Consider the following 25,020-nt stretch of genomic DNA (forward strand, 5'->3'; position numbering starts at 1 on the left):
GAAAGAGGACAGCAACTCTCATGGCAGCGCATCAGCATAACTAATGGGAAGCCTAATAAGCAGATACCACAATTTAACTTCGAAATTGAAATCAGTCAAGAATCAGTTATTAACACTTTGCACTTGATAAACGACCTTTATTTTGGTTGTTTTTTGTTTCTGCCCAATGTCTTAACAGTGAATGAATGCCAGCATCAAATACACAAGGTCTCATGAAGACCAAAATCTGAAGGAGTTGAAAGGATGAGCTACCATCCCCCTGCTGCAAATAGTTCCTCCACTACAGGACTGACACATTGCCTCGGTATATATTGCCATATTCCTTTAAATCATGGAAACCTGCAGCCATCATCATGTCTTTGCCGACTCCTCTCTATAGACAAAGAGGAAAGAATTGTGGGCTATCCATTTAGTATGCCTCATGAACATTACATTCCATGTATCATCTTTAACTAGATAAAAACATTATTGTGAACTCTCTAGGTCTCTGAGCAATGCCCTAAGTGCAACTTAAAATGTTTATGTACCAACAAAGCCAACAGGTAGAGAGCATTTGAGCTGTAAATCACACTAGAGAGGACTTGAGAGTTCACCTTTGTTGGGTTATTTTTGAACTACCACTGGAAAATACTCAACCAAGCAAAGTGAAAAAAGGCCTCAAATCACTGAACAGCAAGAATACGTAAAATGAATGGTGCTGTGCTACACTCAGACCCCTTGAAACTGCAGAAATACTTCTCCCTTATAGTAAGGCCACCCCAGAGCCATTGCAAAAGTGGGTGCCTGTATTCTGGAGCTCAAGGGTGACACGATAGTACACAGAACGCTCGAAAGATTTGACACAATTTGGACAAACCAGTGCTTTTAACAGAGCTTTTCATATGTGCTCAGTATTAACGCCTCCTACTTTCCCAAACTGATATGGAGGAAACGTACAATCCAGATTTTAGCACCTTGGATATAGCATCTTCTTACACTTCTTGCATTCTGTTAAAACAAGTCACCATTCAACTTGCTATAGGAAATGAAACCTCATTTGTGCAAAGGTGGGTTATTTAAAAAAAAAAAAAAAGTTACGGAAGGCCAACGTAACAGACTACTGATGTGAGACTTCATTTCCAGAAGCATTCCCCAATACTTATGTGCTGTCAAAGCAAACATATGTCTTTCCTCTTTATGAGGAAGAACCGATAGTTTAACATTACAATCCAAAGGAGCCCTAAGGATAAAGACACATTCCTAATGACCAGTGAAATTGTCTCAGATTGCACAGCAGTGATGCCCTGCTGGTGGACACTTCCCCCAAAATACTCCAGTTTACTTGGTGTGTTCCCTTACAACTTGAAAGTGCTGCAGAGCTCGCTTCTAATTTGTTTCAAATCTTGCTGACGAGCACACTTGCTGTAAAAGGTTTTACTCAGCTAAGATCAGTGTATGATGCTTATGTGCTCAGACACATTTAATTTCCGAAAATACTTTAAACGATTTGTAATTGTTTTGGCTGGAAGGACAAAGGAAAGCACATCCACCTTTTCTTACTCTTAGAGATGTCAAAATCATTTTTTAATATTAGCTACTTCAGCCACAATAGATCAGACTTCAGTCTGCAGGAACAAACTGCCTCCTGCATGATGATTTTGTGGAAAAAAAAACCCAACGCAAAACCAAAATGCAGCAACAATGATTTCTGAGATGACTGCTCTCATACTTCGATAACGTAAGTCCAATTCTTGACAATCCAAAAGTATTGCCAGAGACAAACCTCTGGAGGATCATAAAAGCAGAACTGAAGCAATCTGGATGATTTTTCTACTATTTGTTCAGTAACATGCATACTTCCCAGGTAAAAACAAGAGCTCCCTCCAGGGTGTAGTTAATAGCGGAGGTAGAGATGAAGCTACTGGAAAGCAAAGGTCTTCAATCCAGTATTCCTTGAAAAATGTGCTTTCATAAGCACATAGCTCTCAGCCTAGCCCAGAGTTATAAACTACTTAATTGAATTTAAAAAAGGAAAAAAACCCAAAACCTCAGTTCCTTTAAATATGCTATTTAAATAAAACTAAAACAATGTTGCAATGATAAATACTGCTAAGCTTTGTAATTTGCTTGCTGATGTTTAGAGAGGTCGGCAAAGAAAACTTGGCCCTGAAAGATAAAAAAATGCTGGGAGTGGGTCAGAACCATTTCCATCAGGCTGCGACTGCAGTTTTGCAAAGCATGTGACCCCAATTTCCTTTATCCTCAGTTGCCTTTTCTGACCCTCCAGAAAGCTCGGGACCCTCTGGGTGAGAAAGACAGGCTTATTCAATTTGTAACTATACTAACTTTGGGCAAATTTCTGAGGGAAATGGAGTAAGCTTATTTCCCACACAAATAGATAAAAGATAGATCATCAATCATTCTTATGCATTCCAGTCCCACTGCTCTTCATTTATTGCTGTGCTTACAGCTGGACCTCATTCTCCTCTTTAATGAAACATTCACTTTCCTGTAGAAGTCTTTTGGAATAAAAGTATTCTGTGCATGCAGAGTTAAAAATGTAAATACACAACAGCTCCACAGTAAAGAATATAGGAAGCGCAACCAACCAAAGGGAAGAATGGATGCATTATATACAAACCTCTCTTCTCTTGCTTGTCTTAGTTCTTCTCTTTTGTCTAAATAATCGCGGCTAAAAAGAGAATTGCAATAAATTGCAGAGGAAACCAGAAGAACAAGGTAAGTAACGTAAGCCTAAGTACAGCAGGAGAAACCAAGGGCAGTACAAACAAGCTGATCAGAGACAATGAAGGCTCTTGTCAAAAATTATTTGGTTTTGTAAAAAAGGCTGAAAACTACGTGTGTACACGTATCAATGCATACACCACATGTATGGGTACACCTAATATGTAGTTCGGAAGGTCATTACAAGCAACTACAAAAAAAACCACCAAAAGTTAAGAACTTGAAGCACATTTTGAAACCTGGTATCTGAAATTAGATACAATGAACTGGACTTGTTCATAAGGGACAGGCACATTAGTGGCTATTAAACCGTTCCTCATTTGCTCCAACTAGAATGCTCCTAAACAGTGACTGCAGCACCTGACAGGCCAGACCAAGGTAGGGAGCACAACATATTGGACCTCTTTCTAGTACACCCTTCCTCAGCATGTTTTAATTGCCATGGTTGGAAATGGGACAGGGGACGGGCATTACCGAGTAGGACAATTCTTTCTTACAAGGCACATGCAGGATCATCGGACAGGTAACTTTTTTGCTTTATTTTTCACCCTGAGTTTTAGATACAAACCTCCCTCTATCTCGGCTGCCCCTCCCTCTGCTCCTCAAGTAACTCATATACTTAGCTTTTGCTCAGTCAACTTTGCCAGATGCCCTGGCACTGTGATTTCAGGCAGGCCTCTCGTATCCACAAATGTGGATGCATATTTAACTCAGAGCACAGCAGAACCCAGTGAACGTCCAGCCTGCCTCAATATCACACCAAGATAGTTCCTTACAATATATTTTTAATATTTTGCTGAATCTAGTGGACAAAACCGATGACACTTTCACCTGATCTGTTAGTTTTCTACAGCATAACCTGTGAGTATCAGAAAGATTTTCAGAACTACTCCATTTATGAATAAAACATTTTTTCTCCTTATATTGTGTCATAAATGAATTACTTCTCATCTACTATACTGATAAGCTATCAAACATCTGCTATCAAGGGCTCTTCAGAAGTCCATTAACGTGGAACACACACTACTGTTTCAGGCTATCTCCACATCTTTTGAATCCCTGAACTGGTTACACTTTCATCATATTTTCAGAGTACTCTTTGGAATTACAATAGCTAAGGGAATAACCCCAAGGGAAAAAAAAACAAAAAAAAAAAACCACCTAGGAATTTTTCAACAGGCAAATTTTAACTTTCCCCTCTGACAACTTTCACCCTTCCCTACAGCTGAAGAATAACCCTTGTATTTTAGGACATATATTGTTCTATATATGCAACGGGTACAACAGTCCTTCTACTGAGAAAAATGTTCATTATGTAAAGCATTCCTTCTGCTAGCAATAGCTTATGAAGCTTTTTAACACCTCTCCTAAAACCAAGCTCTTTCACAATGGGTGATGGTCTCCTTTAAATTATCCTCAATTTGTCAATAATGGTGCCAGAACCTACTGCGATGTTCTCGAGGCAGAGCTGGAAAGAATGAGATAACAAATGAGTCATGATGGTAAATCCAGTACTGCTCACGAGTTTAAAGGCTGTGAATTGCAAGTGCTATTTTTAATCAAAAATACATCTTCAGAGACTGGGTTTCTAGCCAGACTGATGATACGATAAAGTAATCCCAAGAACTCTTACGAAACTGTCCACGACTGTTTGCTGTGGCTTTGTCCTCCTCCTGCCAGACTGTCTAATCAACTGTGGGATGCTGTCTGTCTGCGAAGTTTGGTGGCTTTGGAGACCCTCTACTCAAACATAAGTTATAACTTTCGGGTGACCAGGGAACTCAAATCTAGAAGATGAAAACACTGGGGATTGAAAAATCATTGCCTTAAATATGCAACACAATCACGGTGTTTAGTTAACCAGTTCCTGACTCTGGAGTAATGGCATGAAGATGTATATTTTAAAAAATTTGTTTTTCTGACTTTAAGGAAGCTCTTTTAGTGACAGAACAACTACTGTAGCTAACCTCTAGTGAAATGTGCAGATCTGTTATTCAAACAGGTCAAGCTGCCAAATGTCCTGGTGGCTTTTTTGGTCTGGGAGTTTCCATTCTGAAAGATCATGCTGGCTGTCCATGGCAGCCTGCTGCAGCCTGATGATACCACTTAGAGGGAGAGTTTTTGGAAGAGGCTTGAAGACTGAGACCTGAATGTTTCTGTTTCAGGAGAACTTGGGCAGCTGTTGACTGCCAAAGATCCTATTATGGTGCTCTTCCACCTTCCCTCCGCCTCTCATTTTCTTCTAAACTAGCTATCTTCTGGAGCCAGGAGAATATCTCCTTCGACCAACCAGCCAAACAACCACTACTAAGTGACTCTTCTTTCCAAATTCACTAGGACACAGACCATTTCCACTTCTTACTAAAGAGATGATTACAGTGAAAGCAATCCTGCATACTAATAAAGAAGCTCACTTGAATCCCAGTGCCATCTTTTCCTTAAATATCTACTCTAAGGCTATGAAACATTTATCCTACCATTCTTTAGATTACTACATTATGCCTTCTAACTACTAAAAATATGTTTACTTTTCATTCCCGTTTATGAGGAAACAAAATGGTTTCCTAGGTATGCCCTTCAGACACTTCAGGTATAGGCACTTTAGGCACTTTATCTATCCTAAGCCCACCGCAGCCTTTGCTAACGCCTGTGCTGGGATTTCCAGGCGTGGATTTAACAGGGGGAGAGGACAGCCCTCTTTACTATTCTCAGGCAGCACACCCTGGGATCCCTCGGCACAACACACAATCTCAGATGTGAAAATGGAGAGTCCTATATCCAGCTGAGGCCTTTGTCTGGCCACAGTTTGAGCAATAGTTCTGATAATTATTTCCTATCAGTTGCTGCTTCCAGAAGGAAGAGACACATGTTCAGCAAAGCAGAAAAAAGTGCAGTTTAAAAATACTACCATACATCCTGAGACCTCAGAACATTTTTACTTTGCAGAACGTAAAAGTAAAAAGATGTCTTAGTGCTGTCCCTTCCTCCCTTCTTGATACCTTCCTCCCACTGTTTCATCTACAAATCCTATGCCTCACTAGAGATCATACTTTGAGAAGAAGTATATTAGCTAATAAAACCTGGCCTCTGCAGATATCCAGTCAGTATAATTGGCAAATACATAGCTGTCTTTAAAAAAAAATGCTGGTTCATTAAATGCCAAAATTCATCACAATGTGTTTAATAGATCAGTTCTTAAGATACTTAGATCAAGAATGGCATCTAAAGAGACATGCAAACTACTCATCAATTCAATTATTTTGCAATTGAACATCTCAAAGATTTACAGACCCATCACACATTAAAGCAACAGACTGAGAGCAAATTTGGTTCCTACTTGAATTTGTTTCTTTCTTCACGTTCTATCCTTTGCAACCTCTCTTCTCTCTCTTGACGTCGTCTTTCTCTTTCTGCTGCCAAGGACTCCTGGTGCTGCCGAAAAGATGATGTAAGGAGACCACCCAAAGCTGGCCTGCAGAGAAGGGAGATCATATTTCTCAGTGTCACTTTTATTGATTATACTGGCAAAAAATGAGTAGCAATCATTCAGTAAGTAACATAATCCCAACCAACAGAATGACATGGCAATATTTATGTATGGATGCTTCAAAGCACTGGCTAAGTATCTTTTTGCTAAAATGATTTTAGATACTGTGATGAGCTTAAGAACAACAGATGGGGTAGGCTTCTTTAATTGCAAAATTTCTGAAGCATAAATAAAGTATATGTAAGAATTCTTCAGTCTATTTCAACTGCAATATTGTTGGTTTTTTTTTTTTTACTGTATAATCCTATTAACTGAAAAGCTGAATCCTGTAATGGATTTTTTAACTTTAAAAAAAAAAGCTGGAATATTTTTTCAGCATTTTCCAAACATGTTGTGCAATGATATTAAAAACAGATGTGTCACAAACACCTGAGAATCCTGTATACAGAAAAACAAAAGTAAAAGAAGATGTCAGAACTGCCCTTCAGAATTTGAATGCTCTCTTAAGTAGGGGCATATTTTTCCTTTAAATATTAACAAATTCTGTAATCGTGATTTCCTTGCTGCATGTGCTGCAAGAGGAAAATGAATCACGTATAGGAACATATCAGTAAAACACACAGGGACAGCACAGCTAGTTATAATAATCATTAAGTGGCATGAAAATGGTCTTAAAAAATCAGAGGAAATGGGGCTAAAGGAGAACAGATTACCCATTTTCCTCTTCTTGCTTGAGACAGGATTTAATTTTCTCAAACCATTCTTGAAAACTGTTTGTATGACCTGCCTTAAAAATCCTTAATGATGGACCTACCACATCCATCTAGTGCTTAAACACCCCTGCCAGCAAGAAAGGCTTCTTTGCTGTGTAAGCTAATTTAATTTATTTATTTTTTTGCTATTTAGACCCATTCGTTCTTGTTCTGTCCACAGTGAACAAAAAAGAAGAGTTTACTACCACATGCTTTATGGCTAAGCAAGAATTAGCCTGGAAGGGGACTTTCTCTGCAGTCCTCTGACCATAACTGTGAATGTAAAGGTAAATGATTTTTTCTTTGACATGCAACAGTTTCAAGTAGCAAATACATTTTAAAAAATTTCCATTTATATTCACTTATAGTTTGGTCTTGACACAGATTTTAATTTTTTTTTCACTGCAAGTACTACTTTGGCTAGGAGAGCAGCTCCTTTTACACACATCTTTCCCCCAACATGGTGGTATTGGTACCACCAACCTCTCACATGGCAACAGAGTGACCTCAGAGTAATCCTGTCTTTCTTTCTGTCTCTTAGACAGGAAAAATCTTTTTTGTACAGGGTAGCTTTATGCAGATGTAAATGTATCCACACTGATTGAATTAGACTGATAAAATCAAAAAGACATAACTCATGTTGAGCGGTTTCTGTGCATTGTTGTAACGTGAGTTTTGCAATGAAAGGATTAATGAGAGAAATAGATACTGCCTTTTCTGAAAAGAAACTAAACCGTGTCTAAAGGAAGGCTCCCAAACCAGCAATGCAAACCTGAAGACATTTTCATTATTTTTAAGAACTGAGACCCTTTTCCTTATTTATTTGCATGCCTATGGCTGCACAATGTAGACTTTTAGTGTAACAGCACTAGTTCACCAGTGAATATCGGTGCAGGAGAAGACAAAAACATTAATGCAAACCTATCTTCCCTGAGTGTCTATGTCTGTGTGAGGAGGAATGCCACAAAACATAGCTATTTCAGCTCCCCTGGCAGCAGGGCAGTATGAATATAATTTCAATAATTTCAATAAATTGAATTTCAATATGCCAGATCCGACCTGCATAAACATTACATAAGATGGTATAAAACTTGATATTCTGTAAGCCTCCCTGCTGGCACTCCTCCAGAGCTACAGTATCAATGCTGGATCACACTCAAAACCATAAAAATCTCTAATATGCTTCAGCACTAAGAAAAAGGGAAAAAATCCCCAAACCCTGACAGTCAAGTACATGCGGTGAATTTTCCCTTGTACATATTTTAAACTTATTTTAACCTATGACCTTTTAGAGCATGTTGCAAGAGAAAGCTCTCAGCAGAAACAGTGGCACCACTATGATAAGATTCAAGAGCTAGAGCTCCTGCCAGTGGTAGCATGAAAAAACATGGCAATAAGGTTGGATATATCATCAGAAATTGCCCTAGGAAGGGGAAAATGGACAGTGTCTTCACATGAAAACATCTCAAAATAAACTGGAAGAGATGCAAAAAGAGGGTCCCTATCAAGTCTGTGCTCTATCTGTTCCGTGTATTTAGTTTGCTGTCCCACCCTGTCTCATCCCATCCAGCTGCCCTGAAGTTTGGAAACTCCATTTGGAGTCAAAGGAAGTTATGACTTAATAAAAGCTGTAGAAAAATTAAAGGGGAGGATGGGGTGATGCTCTGAGACCAAAAGAGTGATTGTAGGTCTGCACAGTATCTAGCAGGTTGGAAACCTTCAGCTCTGACTAAGCTCCACAGTAAATACATGTTCTTATCCAAGGGATTACAGGGGAACCACAGGCTGATGTTGCAGCTCAGTCCTGCAGACGTGATTCTAACCTGACCCTGGTAGTAAAATGTCTCCACATGCCAAAACACCTTGTTTGGAGGTTTGATCTAGCACAGTTTGGCTAGCATTGCTCACTCGGCTAAAATTTGCAGATGTATGAACAGCAGCCTCACAATTTAAACAGAAGATCCACAACCATACAGCCAGAAAGAAAAGCCAATGTCTAAGAAACTGAAAATGAATATCCATGTGCCACATTAGCTTGCCACCTCTTGCAAACTAATTATAATAAGTAGCCCAAACTTGGTATTTCCCACTGGCTGTTTTATGAGGCTGTAGTTCAGCTGAGTTACAAGCTACAGTACATCGTGCACACACACATACCCCTGATTCAATTCATTTGTCCCAACCGCAGTCAGTTCTGGACTGCCATATTGCATACAACAGTTTAGTGCATGAAATAGTCAAAACTAACAGTCAAAGCTGTGAGAAGGTTCTGCTGAAACAGGTTATAATTTAACAGAAAGGAATATGGCCAGCTGACTCCTTGTGTGGCACTGACTTCTGAAGAGACAGTCAGGTTTGGGGTTTTCAGTCACATTTAGAAAAGAACAGGCGAAGAAGCAGCACTGATATTGCTCAGTTAGTGCTCGCTTAGTGGTTAGATCCTGCACTGTCCAGACACTCAACTGGACACATGTCCCCTCCATGAAGACCACCCCTCACACCAAATGCTGAGACCATCTGTCTTACGAAACCTCCTGAACTCACAGCTTCACTGTTGCTAATCAAACACTGCACCTCAACTGCTATTCGGGTACATCAATCCTCTTTTTAATGGGAACTGCAACTGTAAACGAGGAGATTTTAGTATCTAGTAAACTCTACCCTTCATTTTCTACATGTGCATAAACTAAACCTGGAGAATACAGGTGTTACTCTCAGGGTCTACAAACCTGTACAACAGCCAGAGGGAAAGGCAAGCGGCAAGAGGTATTCCTCAAATATTTTAAACAATTTGAAAAGGGATTTGTCTATGTTTGGTTTGTCTGTAAAATCTAGGGTTTTGCCTCTGTATCCCTCTGGCAATAAGGCCTCCCCTTTCACCGAACTCATACTTGAATTGCAAATGGCAGCGGGACTGGCCAAACCAGCCGGCAGGAAGGCTTGGGCTGAGCCTTCAGGTAATTTTCCTGCTTTGATGCTGTTTGAAGGGTGACAGTACCTTCAGGCCTCAGGAATATTTGACTCTTACTGCCGTAGGCCACACCTTAAAAATGGCTAAGCAAGAAAAAGGCTAAAAAAAAAAATCTGGCGTTGAATCAAAGGTGGTAAGAGATTTTAACAGAGAAGAGTATGTCGATACTCAATGAAAGCATAATAGAGTGATCACTCCCAAAACGGGGTTGCAGCTAATATATGCCAGCATTTTAATGTTGGTGTCATGTGTTACCAACTGGTAATACCAACCATTTGTTCAATTCTACAAATACAATCCAGAAGGATCCTTACTCTGACTACTATTTTTAGTCTGCAGAGAACACAAGGCTATTAAGAATGGACTGTTAATACAAAAATATTAAGAAAAGCTTTCTTCTGCCTGCTGTTAAAACCAGCAAAAGTTAAACAAGCTATGTTATTACACTCTCATTCGAGAAAGAAAACACGCAGTAAGAATATGTCTAAGTCTGGGAATTTGTGAATATAACTCCACAGCAGGGCATTAGGACCCGGGTACAAAGAGGTCGTTAGTTACTTGCCTTGCTGGAAAAAGATATGAAAGAGGAAAGAATACACACACACAAAAAAAAGGAAAAAGAAGGCAACAAAAATACACACAGGGCAGAAGATACAAACCCAAAACATTGATTGTAGGGCAAAACTCTTCTGAATAAAAATTCACCTAAGCTGCATTTAACACAGCAGTGAATTAGCAATCATTATTGAATACACAAGCCCAGGGAGACACAAGATATCTCACACTTTTTTGCAAGTACTTTCAGTTTCCTGACAATACTCCATCACAGACTATATATTGTGAAAGGGAATATGTGATCTGAATTACTCTAATCTTGTTGAAAATTGAAGAAAATATTTCTGTCTTACACTAAACCACTTTGTTACAGCAAAACTGCAATTATCAACTTCAAGTGTTCTTCATTCATGTTAACTCTGAAATATGCTTCTTTTGTGGCTGCGTTTTCCTCCATTAGTTGCATCTTAAAAATTTGCTAAATGGAAATGGATATCTATAGCAAGAATAAAAAATACAAATGTATATTTTTAGAAGCTAAAAAAAAATTAACAGATGACTTACGAGAGGAAATCCCTCTAGGTCATAAGGTTAATATTCAGGATTTTCTTTAATATAACACGGGTCAGAATCATTAATACCCTTAATAAGGAAGCAATAATTACCCATTTTTCCAAAGTGCTCCTGCTCCAGCAGTCATGGGAATGCTACAGAAAGGGAACAACAGTCAGCAGCTCCAACTCGGCCCTTAAGTAACTCTAAATGTCTCTTGGCTTTAACAAAATAAATCTGCTTTCCAGCTTAGAAAGAGACAAAAGAGGAGGCAAAGCTGCCAAGAGCCATATTGCTTTTCACAGTTAAAGAAACTCTGAGTGTTATGTCTCCCTCCATGACATGGCAAATTCAAAAGCGTGTTGATATAAGATTTTGCAAACAGACTAAACATTACTTGAGGAATCTTTACAAAACTTCTCTCAAAAATAAACACAAAATTGAGAGATAAAACTACTGACTAATGCTTCCTTCAAGAAGGAAATTTGAGAATGACCAAGAGAAGAACTGATTAACTTAAAGACTTTTAACAGGCCTGAGGGGCTACATTAAATACAGCTACGGGAGGGCAGAGCTGTGCAGAGCTACAGCAATGCACAAGGACTTTCTACACACACGCTCCTCTCGCAGCCTAAGCTTCACAGGTTTTAAATTGTGTTTCTGTCTCTCTCCAACCTGCAGCTTCTCAGCCCCACGCGAGTCACAAATTGCCTGCAAGTGGCTCGCAGAGCTCCCCCTTCCTCCCCATAGACCCAGGCTAAGGTACATGACCCCTCAGCAGCAGCACGGCGCGCTGCGTGTTCAGCCAGCGGCATGTTGCGGTCTGAAACTGGAATCTGGCTCACGCTTTCTGCTTCAACATATGCCCTATGATAAAGCCTACAAAGCTGCAATCAAGAATACTGCTTACACAGTAGTTCGAGAAGCAGCTAAAGCCAGCGTAAGCCACCGCTGCTTCCCAAATTGTAAATCATCGAGTAATTCCTAAGGTCATTTTTCCTTGTAAAATCTCAGCAATATAGTTGAGGCTTTTGCCCTGGGCCGCTATTATCAAGGACCAAGCTATCCCTTCCTCTTTACGTTACTCAGAGGCAAAGATGTGCTTGGCATTTACCACAAGAAAAAATAGCCACGGTTTCTGGTCTGAGAGCCCAGAAGTACATATTAAGACACAAAGAAGATGGTAGAAGCAGAAAGAATAGAAAGCCAAGGAAAGAGGAGCTGTTCTTGGGAGAACAGCAGCTTTGTAGGCTGTCTGGTGGGTTTTGTTTCATAGGTTTCTTTTTTTTTTCCTTAGTGCTTAACAGCTGGAACAAGGTAACTCCAGAGTGCAGATTAGTGATAGATGGCTAATGAAAAAAAAAGAAAAGAAAAAAAGAGAACCTGCCAAGAAACGTCATCCAGCAGCACCTCCCTGGTGTTGTCAATTGCAGAGACCTTTAATTTTAGTAGAACGTCTAACTGAAAAGCTGTTTAGCATTCTCAAGCAGGCTTTTTTTTTGTGTGTGTTTGTTTTGCTTTTAGGAGACACAATGTTGAAAAAAAGCACCAGATTGCCAGAAAAATCACTGCTTCAGGCTGCTGGAGAGGGAATAAAACTCAAAAGAAGAGTATTTGCAGACTTTTGCTGCGCTTCATGTTTATGCTTCAGGTATGGTGTTTAAAGTGTCTTTAAAATCAGTGGAGAAAAAGTCATCTATAATCTAGTCATGCTAATCTCAGCGTCTGTGTGCACTTGCTGTAGAAATAAATGCGTGAAGGTTCATTTCCTTTAAAAGATACATAAGAACATGAACACGAACACTCAACATTTAGGGCCCTGTGTATTGGGTTTGTGTGGCAAGTTTTTGGTAGTGGGGAGGCTACAAGGGTGGCTTCTGTGAGAAGCTGCTAGATGCTTCCCCCATGTCCAATAGAGCCAAAGCCAGCCAGCTCCAAGATGGAGCTGCTGCTGGCCAAGGCTGAGCCCATCAGCAATGGTGATAGCGCCTCTGTGGTAACATACTTAAGAAGAGGAAAAAATACGCGCAACTGCAGCGGGAGAGAGGAGTGAGAATATGTGAGAGAAACAGCTCTGCAAACACCAAGGTCAGTGAAGAAGGAGGGGGAGGAGGTGCGCCAGGCATTGGAGCAGAGTTTCCCCTGCAGCCCATGGTGGAGACCACGGTGAGGCAGGCTGTCCCCCTGCAGCCCACAGAGGTTAACTGTGGAGCAGATTCCTACCTGCAGCCCGTGGAGGACCCTGTGCTGAAGCACATGGATGCCCAAAGGAGGCTGCGACCCTGTGGGAAGCCTGTGCTGGAGCAGGCTCCTGGCAGGACCTGTGGACAGAGAGGAGCTCACGCTGGAGCAGGTCTGCCAGCAGGACTTGTGACCCTGTGGGGGACCCACGCTGGAGCAGTTCGTGAAGAACTGCAGCCCCTGGGAGGGACTCAGGTTGGAGAAGTTCGTGGAGGACTGTCTCTTGTGGGAGGGACTCCACGCTGGTGCAGCAGAAACAACGTGTGATAAACTGACCACAACTGCCATTCCTGGTCCCCCTATGCTGCTCAGTGGGAGGAGGTAGAGAACTGGGGAGTGACGTTGAGCCTGGGAAGAAGGGAGGGGTTGGGGAAAGGTGTTTTAAGATTTGGTTTTATTTCTCATGATCCTACTCTGATTTGATTGGTAATAAATTAAACTAATTTCCCCAAGTCAAGTCTGTTTTTGCCGTGATGGTAATTGCTGAATGATCTCTCCCTGTCCTTATCTCAACCCAGGAGCTTTTTGTTGTATTTTCTCTCCCCTGTTCAGATGATGAGGTGGAGTGATAGAGCAGCTTTGGTGGGCACCTGGTGCCCTGCCAGGGTCAACCACACCCTCCATCACAGGAGCCCAAGGTAATGTACTGCAGTAGATCATAAAGCAAGCAAGACGGAAAACAGACTAAGGGATGTGAAACACATTTCATCTTTCCTAAGTCTATTTTCTAACAGTCTGGAAAAGTTGGAGAGTGCATCAAACAGGAATAATTTGCAAACATCATAGCAGGCCCTTACCAAGCTTGGAGATTTGGAAGAACTTCAGAGGGACCAGCCAGAGGTGGAGAGTAAGTTCACACTGACTGGCCAAGAAGATCCAAAAGGGGAGGTTTGCAAGCTGAACTTTCTGGCATTTGATTTAACAGACAGAGGCAAGAGAATGGGGACCACGAACTCCTGCCTCAGCACACAGTGCCCTCAGTAGAAGGCTTTTCAAGTTAGGCTAACTGCACTACTGTTTGACTATCAAGCCCAGTGGGAATCGTCTCCTGGCAAGAAATCTACCTCAGCAAACACAAGCAGCATATTTTTCTGGCAACTGAATGAATTAAAGCTTGTGCTGGATTCAGGAGCTCTTGCTTTAGAAGTTACAGGGTCTCCTCTAACTGGCCATGACCAACAACTCATACACTTCACCACCAAAAACACACTATGAGGAGGCGTGAAGCTTTACAAGTTATGAGTTTGCTGTCCAGCTACAGATTCCAGGCTGCAGCTTTCACTTTGAGCGAACATCTTAGATTCAGAGTCTGAGAAGGCAATCTTTGGCCAAACAGAAATATCCTAGGTTTAAGAACAAGGCATGGAAATATAGAAGAGTCTTACAACATCTTCTTCCCCAGGCAAGGCAGCAACTTGGAGGTATGGGAAAATGCTTTTCTCCCTGGTGTGCTGCAGCCACGTCTTGTTCTTCTCCTTTGTAACGAAAATTTATGAAGTTAAGAAATTGAGATGGGTATTTTATTTTTTTTCAGGAACTGGGGAGAGAGTTAACTGGTTATTTAGGTCATGAAGAGTGAGGCCAGTATATTTATGGAGCAAAGAATTCTCTGGCAGTTGAATACAGGTGGACTGGCTTATACTTATACATTAGGAGCAACTTTCACAAGCAGAGAGATATGAGAGAACCAATATACCCTTTTCTTCTCTCCCAACGAAGGGCTGAACAGAAAGTGCTTTGAAATGTGCCCTCCTTCAGCAGAAAAATCAGCAGGATTCCCATGACTGCAATATGCACTGCAGAAACATGGCTCTCCACAGGGAACCCACATAAATGAAAGAGAACAGCACTATTGCAAGAAGTTGGCAAAAGGCTGCAGCTGATTTTAGAAACTGAGAAACAGTCAAGTAAGCCTTTTCTTCTGCTGTACAATCAGAAATATATACATTATGTGGATTTCAAAGAACAAAATCTTGTTACTGTTGCACTGAATTATACCGCTCTTTTGGATTCCTTACTGATCGTAGCCAAAGAGGGTTTTAAAAACATGAATGTCAAAATGTCAACCAAACTGCTTCTTTCCACCTAAGTTGTAGCTCTCGTTTACATAAGCAAAATGCAGCCAAGGGTTTGAAAGGCCCGTCAGGGCAACTGAATGGAGCATGAATCATTTCGCTGGGCGCTGCTCTAAATGCTGCTTCTTCCTTCCTCCTCGTTCTTGAAGGTCAGATAAACAGTACCAGGAACTGCATCTGAAGCTCTTCCCTGGATGATAAAAGACAGAAATCTTTCTTTGGAGGCTTTGAAAAACTGTAGTCGTAAGCTGAAAGCAGAAAACTCACCTTGGAACTCACCGTAGATACGCATCTGCTTCTTATCAAGTGTCTTCCTCTCCCGCCTTCATCTTTTAACTTTTTTTTTTGTGTTTGAATCCATGTAAATTTTTACCATCAGGAGGTAGGAAAAAATGTTTACATAATCTAAAGCAAATACCATTGATAGAAGACTGCGAAAACTTCCACAATAGTTTCCACTTACTAATTAGTGTCGAGTGTTGCATCATGCACTACACAGCCTACTCTCCAACGCACAAAATTCTATCCATCAATCTCTGTGTGGGCACTTTGACAACCCATGTCTTTCACAAAAATGAAATAAAAGTAGGCTTCTGCCTTTCTTCAAAGCAGTCACGCTATTAAAGCCTGATAAACTATACATCTGCAATGGCAGCGCACTCAAAAAGAAGACGACTTGATGCATCTAACGACATCAGATGTCACCTGAACCTGCAAATTTAAGTATGTTTCAAGAAATAACCACATCTATTCTGTAGGCAATATACAGCTATGGCACGCGCACATTTTTCACACTTCTCAGAGACGAACATACGAAAACCATCAGGCTGTAACATCCCTCAAATATAAGAATGCAGAAGTCCTAGTGAGTTCAACTACTGTGAATAGTAAGCTGCAAATCTACAGAAGAGGAAAGAGCAGTGAATGCAAGGTGAAGGAAAGACAGAGATGCAACTCCAAACGCTGTGTTCAGACACTTAAAGCATGTAAGAGAGATCTGATAGTTGAAGGCAGAGCACTTTCCAGTTTCACAGAGAAAAGCAGAAGGAGGTGTAATGGCTGGAAGATGCTGCTAGACAAACTGGCCTCAAAATATGAAATATTTTCGTAGCAGTGACGATAAATACTGGAATGTTTTCCAGCAGAAGTCATGTGCAACCACTTGAAAACACGTGAAGGTACAGGGGGCTTTCATTTAGCTTCTGTGAGACCCATTACAGGTCACAGCAGATGATTATGAGAGCTCCCCTCTGGCCCGACTCTCCATGAATCTGCAAATTTTATAGCTTCGTCCTGTGGGGCTGAGGCATTTTGGCTCCAAACCAGCAAGGCACTTACACACATGCTGCAGTGAAAGCTCGCTTCCTTTACTGGAGCAGGGCCAGTGGGACCAACCTCTTGCAGGACAGGCCCAGCGATCTTTAGCCATTTCAGTGTTTGGCCACTTTTGGGTTTCTTTGCTGCAGTAGCAATCAGAAGCTTACAACAGCAGGGGCTTAGAAAGCTGAGACTTCAAAAGCAGTGGGATACTTTTAATTCTTGCTTATCTTGCATCTATTTTGCTGAAGTAAAAGGGGTGAAAATGCCGGTTTAGAGTTTTTTATTATGGCTTCACTTGGCAATAATTTAATTCAGATCAGGAAAGACAAATCGAGGCAAGTTACTCTAGGAAGATGAGCAAATGAAAAATGATGCCTTCCTCTGAAGATAAACTTAATGTAATTACTTACTTGAAAAAAAGGATTAAATCAATACCTTATGGCTAGAAATACATGCACGCTGGAAGAACCTAACTTGAATCATTCTGAGTAGCAGAATGGAAAGGATGTGAAGCATTAGGTAGGTTCAAACATATACATACACACAAAAACATATATAAATGTATTTCTATACACATACAGAAAAAAAAAATATATTCAAAAATATCAGTAACAAAAATTAATTGGAATATAGACAAAGGATCCTGAAAAAGCCTTCAGTTCAAAAAAAGGGTGGGAGATGGAATTTTTATGAATTGGAGGTCAGTCTGGCAACAAACAACCCAAAGCCCATTTGGCCTAATTGGAAATTATTTAATTAAATTATTATATTAAATTATTTAGTTAAATAAATTAAAAACTTCTACCTTTCCTCCTTAAAATCAGCATGACATCCTTTGAAACTGTCATTTACTTTCAGTTTGTAATGGTCAGTTAATTTCTGGTGGTCCAAATCTGTTGTCAAGAAGAATTTGTTTCATGTATCCATAACATTTTCCTAATCATTTTTCTTCCCCTACTACCTTACATAATTCAAGAGTATTCTGATTGTTCAAAACACTGCTTTTGTTGCTGGTGTGAGGTTCTTTTTTATTTTTTAAAGTGAGCTGATAACTGGTGGGTTAGTATGAGTTGGCTTTTCCTACAGCAAGAAACGTTTTGCCCTTGATGAAATACCATGAGATATATCATGTATTTTTAAGGAAGGACAAAATTATGGCCTAGGAAATTCTGAGCTAAGCACATTTGCAAGATTTTTATAGTTGATTTAAAATGATAGAACTGAAAATAGATGTCTGAATTTATTTTAAAAAATGGAAAGAAATAAAATGTGCTTTAATTCACCTTTTAATACTTAGAACAGCATATGTGTGAAACAACTCTGTTTTATCCATTTAAGTGGAAGAAGTAGTAGTAGGATGGAAATACATCCAGCCTTTAACACCAAGTCAGAGAAAGGCTTGAGAATGAGTCGGAAATGAATATGTCTAGATTTTTGTACCTTCTCTTTCCAGCGTTAGAAAAGACCTGGCTACAAGATATTTCCAATACTCATTCAGAACAGCTTACACTTATCTCCTTCCTCCTGTCTAGAGAAGAACTGTTGTTAAAACACTGATTAATTTACAAACCTGTCAGATTTGGTCTCTTGAGGCGGTGACAGAGTTGTCCCATAACGAGAAGTGGGTGTCGCAGGGGCACTCACACCAGCATAAGGTCGTGGAGAAGAGTAAGAGCTGCTGCCATAGCTGTTGTATCTGAAGCAATGGGAAGGGAAGTAGGAGAAAGGGAGAGACAGAAAGAATCCATCAGCAAGCAGCCATGCAACAGAAAATCCTCTTGTTTAGGGGTTGGTGGTGATCCCATACCCCAGAACTTTTCAAACATCCACCTTCTGAAAATATTGCTCTAATCCCAGGAAAACAGCAGCTCTCCCAAGACATGATCTGAACACGTGCATCCATGATTTGCAAATGCTTGCATTATAAATGAAAAGCATCCACATTCTTCTCAATTAAAGCAGGCAGTATTTTCTTTCCCCTCCCCCAACATAAGTCATAGCTTATGTGCCATTTCTTACAATGTCTGTAAAAAATCATCACCATGGTTAAAAAGACATGTCTCCGGAAGCATGGCTTTAGGAATTTCTACCAGCCATTCCCTCCATTAAAAAAAAAAAACCAAAAACCTGCTTGACTTCAATGTGAGCTTGCTGATCAAAGAGAAATTGTTTCCAGGACTCCTGGAACAGCCACCTCCCCAGAGTCCCTTGTATCAATGTTTTCATCCTGGCTCCAATACTGAATAGAAAAGGCAGTTGTGTTGCTCTGCTTTGCCTTTTAACCGTCATACTTAAACAGCATGTCAAGGAGAAATTCCTGATTTGGAAAAATGTTAACATTTCTGTTCACAGATGATACCATTTTCCAACGTGGAAAGAGCCTGATGCTCTGTAAGTGAAGTCTTCCACAAGGCCAACTCATCCAAATGACAAAATTCACTTCAGGAAAAAGGGCAACATCATTTTCCTCATTATAATTCATAACTTATAATATATCCCCCCTGCACCATATCTTTTCTCTGCTGCTTCTTCTCCCACACACATCAGCACTCAGTAATTTCACTCAGCAATTTTATTTGAAAAGGCGGGTTGGTTTCCTTCAGCTTCATTTAGCACACTCGTCTAGTCATGCAAAATTTCATTCAGAGTTTCAAGCTTCATTCCTTAGGGTGCAACAGTATTGCTGCCTGCCAAGGCCCGTGTTAAAATCAGAACAGATTTCAGTTAGGGGTTTTTATAATGGAAGGCATCATGGTTTAGACAACACTCCCCCTTCACAACAATTCCGCGTTTATGTTTTAGAAAACACCCCAGCACCACCATCTGTTTTTGAGACACCATGCTGAGTGCCCAGGAACAAGGGAATAATTTTGGAAAAAAATGGTAACACGCACATTGCTGAGCTACAAAAGGAATTTTGCCAAATGGGAAATAATTGCTTTCCTGGCATTCCCGCCCTAGAAGAAAGCTAACTAGAAACTGGAGATGGTGGCCCAGTGGAGGGCTGTGTAGCTGGGCAGCGCACAGACCTGGCACAGGTCTTCCCTCTTGCAGGCTCAGCTCAGAAAATCTTCTACCTGTGCCCATACTGACTGAGCGACGAGAACAACTCGGAGCTCATTTGGCATGTTCCTGAAACTAATAGAAAGCTCCATTTCTGTTTCAATCAACTGAAAGCAGACCTTCTTATCAACCATTGCATTTGCTTTTCTTCTCCTCTCCCCCATGAAAAAGCTGACACAGCGCAGTATCCTTTTTTAGACTAAGGCATTTCAATTAGTCCAAAGATAAGTCTCATAAAAATGGTGAGAACATACCTTCTACGGACTCAGACCTACAAGTACTAACAAAACCAAATTCAGAGGGACTGGCCTGGACGCAGCATCCCTATATATCAAATTTAGAGGGAGACAGAGATGCTGGAAGAGTAGCGAGGCAAACCCTTCACACCAGGGTAAGTCCGTATCCTGTACACAATCCATTTTCCCTTCTTGTCTCATATACCAACGTAGATTCAACGGCCTTGTCCCAGAAGCCTTCACTCTGAAGAAATCCCAGACATGAACCTCTTTAATGAACACATTACTGACCAAATCATGCAAGCTTTGCTCTCCTTTTTCTCCAAATAAACCCAGCACAATTCTCCCCCACACCACGCCCTTGATCCTATGTGGTAACTAGAAGCATAAGGATGGTCAGAGGAAAAAAAAAAGTCACTGGAGAATAACTAAATATTGTAGTAACAGGAGATATTTAGGAATTTACTCTCTAAAATGTATAACTCTAACAGCAGCAGCAATGAGAGAGCAATAAATGAGTGAGAGAGGCCTAAGGGAAAATTGCACCTATGCAGGAAAATGTGAATTTAGAGGAATCTCAGCGTTCAAGCTGCAGGTAAGGAAAGACGTGGACTAAGTCTCTTGTCAACAGCTATTTGGATTTACAGGCTTTTCAGTGAAACGAAAAAGCAACAAAAACCACCCACCTATTAGATGAGAAAGATCGAAAATTAAAAGGATCAAAGGAATCAAAATATTTGTTCACATGCAGAAATTCAGAAGGACTGCTGCAGAAAGGAAGAAATAAATAGGCTCAAAATATACATGTACATTTTCAGCACCTATTTCAAACAACACCAACCATTGGGAGAGATGGCTAAAAGTCATCAACTTCTTTTAAAGGTGATTCTCTAGCATTGGTTTTAGTGCTACGTATTGCAAATCTGTTATACTTGAAAACAGATTGAGGCAAACCAATTTATTTTGGGTTTTAATAATCATGGGATGGGGAAATAAAAAATTAAAATTAAAACCTAAGAGAAATGTCTGAGGAGCAACTGAACTGACCAGATGTTGTGGAGGGAAAACTGTCTATTCTGGCTGCTATATTCTCTTTACAGGGTTTAATCTACTTCTCTTATTATGAGCACAAGTTGAAATTGCGCATGACAGGGATATGCACTGTAATCTAACAGCAAATTCAGGATTTGGCAGTTCAGTCTTTGAAGCCAGGATTTCACCCCTGAATTCCAAGTGCTGATCTGATCTCTCTTGGTTTTATAGCAGAAAGGGTCCATTAATTTTCATGAAATCATGTTGGCAAATCACATTGTTTTAAATGAGAGCAAAATGGTGCTCCTTTCTGTGATCTCCCAAATCACAGGTTATTTATCTACTGCTGTATAGAGAGAGCCAGGATACTTATTAACTATAGACCTTGAAGAGGAGTAAGATGAAATGAAGGCAACAAAGGCAAGGGGAGAATATCAATCAAATCAAAATACAGGCTTACAGGACTAAAACTAATACAGTATGTTCTGGAAATAATACAACACAGAGAGTGCATTATTACCACCATAAAACTCTTGAAAGGTGTTATTCATTTATCTAAACATTGTCAGCTGTATAAAATCTACCTGTTTTCCCTCATCACCTCTGCTTCCTTTTCTTTCACAGACACTGGAGACTCTTCGAAGTCGTATGAGAAGAGGTGAAAAGGAGTATGTGGTACGTAAGGTAATTTCTCCACTGTTGGAGATGCCTTTGGAGTAATGGATGCTGATGAATTTTGGGAAGAGCTTTGCAATGCTGCTGCAGGTGAAGATGGTGACGAAAGGACAGAATTATGATGAGAGACAGATGACTCAGGCACAGAAGAGGAGCTGCTAGAAGAGGTCTTTGCTCTAGAGCAGGAGAGAGGCCTCTCAGCTGGAGAAATGGCACTGGAGACAGCTGAAGAATCAGAACACCATGAAAGGTTTTCATTCACAGCCTCCCACGCACCTGGGACCCCACTGCAGGAGGAAAACATTGTGAGAAAGGGAAGGGAATGGGAAGGAGAGAAAAACAGGGAAAAGAGAGATCAATAGATTGTACTGCTTGGAGGAAAAAGAATAAAATCTAGGAGAGACAGACAAACAAAAACTTCCCAAACGTAGACAATCGTTATCTCTTTTTTTTTTTTTTTAAAAAGAGTAAGGAAATCCACATTTTTGTATCCCAGTGGGATTCTTCTGGGGGTTGCAAATACTGAAGAATGGAAGTGATTCAGCTTAAAGGAAAGCCCACAGGCTTCAGAACTAATTTTCACGAACCTTTTCACAACCATTTTCTGAACAATTTTCAAGTATTTCAAGTTAGGTTGCAAGCACTGTCAGAGCAGCACAAAGCAGTCTCAACATGCTAGATGACATGGTCCACAGAGTATATATGCTTCAAGATACAATCTGCATGACTGCCTCTTGAAGGACAGACATCTGATTATCATCCTTCCTGGTGATCTGATATTTTTACTACAAAAGCTTATGCACCAAAGAAAAAAATAAAAGAACAGTCAATCGGCACTGTTCTGTCAAAATTAAGGTTGAGAATTATTTCAAAAGCGACGCCTTACCAGATCATTTGTCTGGGTATGAAGGCACTAATTTCTCTGAGTGTCAGCATCCCATGTTGGTGTTAGATAGAGACTTTCGACAGAAAGCACATCTGCTTTACTCTAGTGAAGGCAGGTGTTGGTGAGTAACAGAAACAGCAAGGCAGGTGAAAAGCCATGGGATCTGCTCTCCAAGGTATCTGTTTTCTCTAGTATCTCCAACAGTGAGAAAGGGAAGAAAGCCCACTGTGCATGGGCTTTGGGCTGGATCACTCGGCAGGTGTCTGATTTCTTTCTCCTGAGACCACCTCTGCAATCCACCTAGAGGCATGGAAGGCACGGCCCTTATCTGAGGAGCGTGGGTTTCGCACAGAGTATGCAACAAAAACATCGTACATGTTATATATCAGCAGGTATATACCAGGTAATCGTTCTCACAACAGAAGCACAATGGGCAATCTGGAAACCTTCATCTATTGCACCAGCTGGGCCACAGGACTCCCCGAAGCCAGGCTAGTCCTATCCGTCCTGACAGCACCTAATATGAACAGCCAGGGTACAGATCACTTCTGTTATGCTACAGTGACAGTGAAAGGAGGTATTTAGAAAAGTCATAGGAATATCACCCAGTTATCTCAAAGTGACTATTATTTTAAAAGATCGATGACCTAAAAGCACATCATGCCCTGTACATGCCCCTTCCTTGGTTTTTTTTAACAATATTTTAGCATATTCATGCGATTTACTAATAACTTGTGTCTTAGCTTTGACTTTCAAGAATTGGATTTGAGGAAATTATCACTTAATTTTGAAATTTCAGCAGCCATTGGCAAGATTTGCAGACTGGAAGATATTAATAACAACAGTACAGTATTTTCTTTGGAATTTGCACATTAAACAGTTTCCTTTCTTCCTTCCGTGCTGTATAGCGTCTGCATGAATGTGGTTTATTTAAAAAAAAAATCCAATCTCATTTGCCGAGTTGCAAAGCCAAACAATTTAACCTAAATCAAATGGCTGTCTGGAAGAAAGAACATATTTTCTTTCTTCCCATTTATTAGGATAAAGTTGCCAAATGCCAAACCCATATATCCCTCAGAAACAAGTGAAAAATTTTACATGAGAATATTGTTTTGATAGGTGGCTTGTTTACATCCATATATACACAGGTGGGCAGGTATGCATAAGATGATATCTATCAGCTTTGTCTCTAAGTAGTATTTTCCTATTAAAACATGAACAAAATTGACAGAAATCATAAGCAGCCTTCAAAAAATGTTGACCTTTTTCATAGTGACAGATATTGCTAATATGGTTGTATCATGAAAATAAGGATGAAAACCTAAGAAACCAAGCAACATCCTAGCTCAGTGAAGCACTGCAACATTTCACCATTGCCTTAACTAAAAAGATAAACCTAAGCCAAGCTTAGAAGTTATGCTTTCTGCAAAATCTTTCAAGATTTGTGAGCGTTACTCATTTTGTGCAAAGGCAGTGAGCGCAGACAGTTCTTAGTGCATAGAGCCTATATAATTAAACATGTTTCCATTAACATACACCTTCCCCAACAAAGCTTTTAAATGCAGAAAGATTTTCTTGGGGGGTGACTTTAACAGGTGATCTAGGAATGGGAGTGAAAAGGCAGATGCTGTTGCACGCTGTGTTGGTGAGTTCATGCCAGAGGCTGAGGAAAAGGTGGAGGGACAATGCCAAATCCCGGTACCTGGCTTTGACCTGCCTACTGGCCTCTTCCTCCCCCTCATCCTCAGTATTGGGCTCTGTGACTGGCTGTTCTTCTTCCTCCTCTTCATAGTCTTCCTCCTCTCTGAGGTCAGACCAAGGAAAGAGGCATGCAGTGGAATGGAAAGAGAGAAGGTGGAAGAGAAAACGACATGAGTCCCCAGAAGAAGAAATGCAATGAAGTTAGAAATGGAAGGAAAACACTGAGAGGGGTAGTTATGGCACTAGACAAACAGCCACCTAAAACTTCCCACTAAGTATGTGAGGGTGCAAGGGTAGGTACCAATACAAAAATTTTATCCTCTCCCCTATTTAGTTCTTTTACTATTGATTTTTAAGACGCCAAAGATGCCAATTTGTTTCTCGAGCTTGGCTTTCCATTTGCTGCTGCCCTACCTGCAGAGGGATTAATGGAAAACATTCACGAATATACCAACGTTCAACTCGTTAGTCATTAAGTTGTGTCTGTTTGGCTTAAAGGACAGTACACACTGTGCTGGCATGGGACAGCTGGCACTGGACATCATGCTTTCTAAATGAACACAAATAAAACATTCCTGTTAAGCAGCCGATAGCTCAACTGGAAAACAGAACAGGGTGAACCATTAAGTTAGAAATAACAGAGAGACCAAATCAGTTCAGGACTATTTGCAAATAGCAATATTTAAGTTATCAGATGCCAGTACATGAATTTTTTCAGTAAAGAGTCATTAGTATGGTCAAAGCAGGCTT

At 40.4% G+C, this 25,020-nt stretch overlaps 1 protein-coding gene across 1 annotated transcript in view; it reads right to left on the bottom strand.

The window, feature by feature from the left end:
* Window positions 1–25,020, bottom strand: part of FHOD3 (formin homology 2 domain containing 3) — a 363,610-nt gene that overhangs the window by 73,407 nt on the left and 265,183 nt on the right. The window contains exons 10-13 of the mRNA XM_009885444.1: window positions 24,272–24,373; window positions 21,593–21,970; window positions 18,248–18,373; window positions 6,062–6,196 (exon numbers count right to left, since the gene is read on the bottom strand). Coding sequence (XP_009883746.1) covers window positions 6,062–6,196; window positions 18,248–18,373; window positions 21,593–21,970; window positions 24,272–24,373 — 741 coding nt within the window. The remainder of the gene's footprint in view (window positions 1–6,061; window positions 6,197–18,247; window positions 18,374–21,592; window positions 21,971–24,271; window positions 24,374–25,020) is intronic.

The sequence above is a fragment of the Charadrius vociferus genome, unplaced genomic scaffold, assembly GCF_000708025.1.
Source record: "Charadrius vociferus isolate BGI_N301 unplaced genomic scaffold, ASM70802v2 scaffold174, whole genome shotgun sequence".
NCBI lineage: Eukaryota > Metazoa > Chordata > Aves > Charadriiformes > Charadriidae > Charadrius > Charadrius vociferus.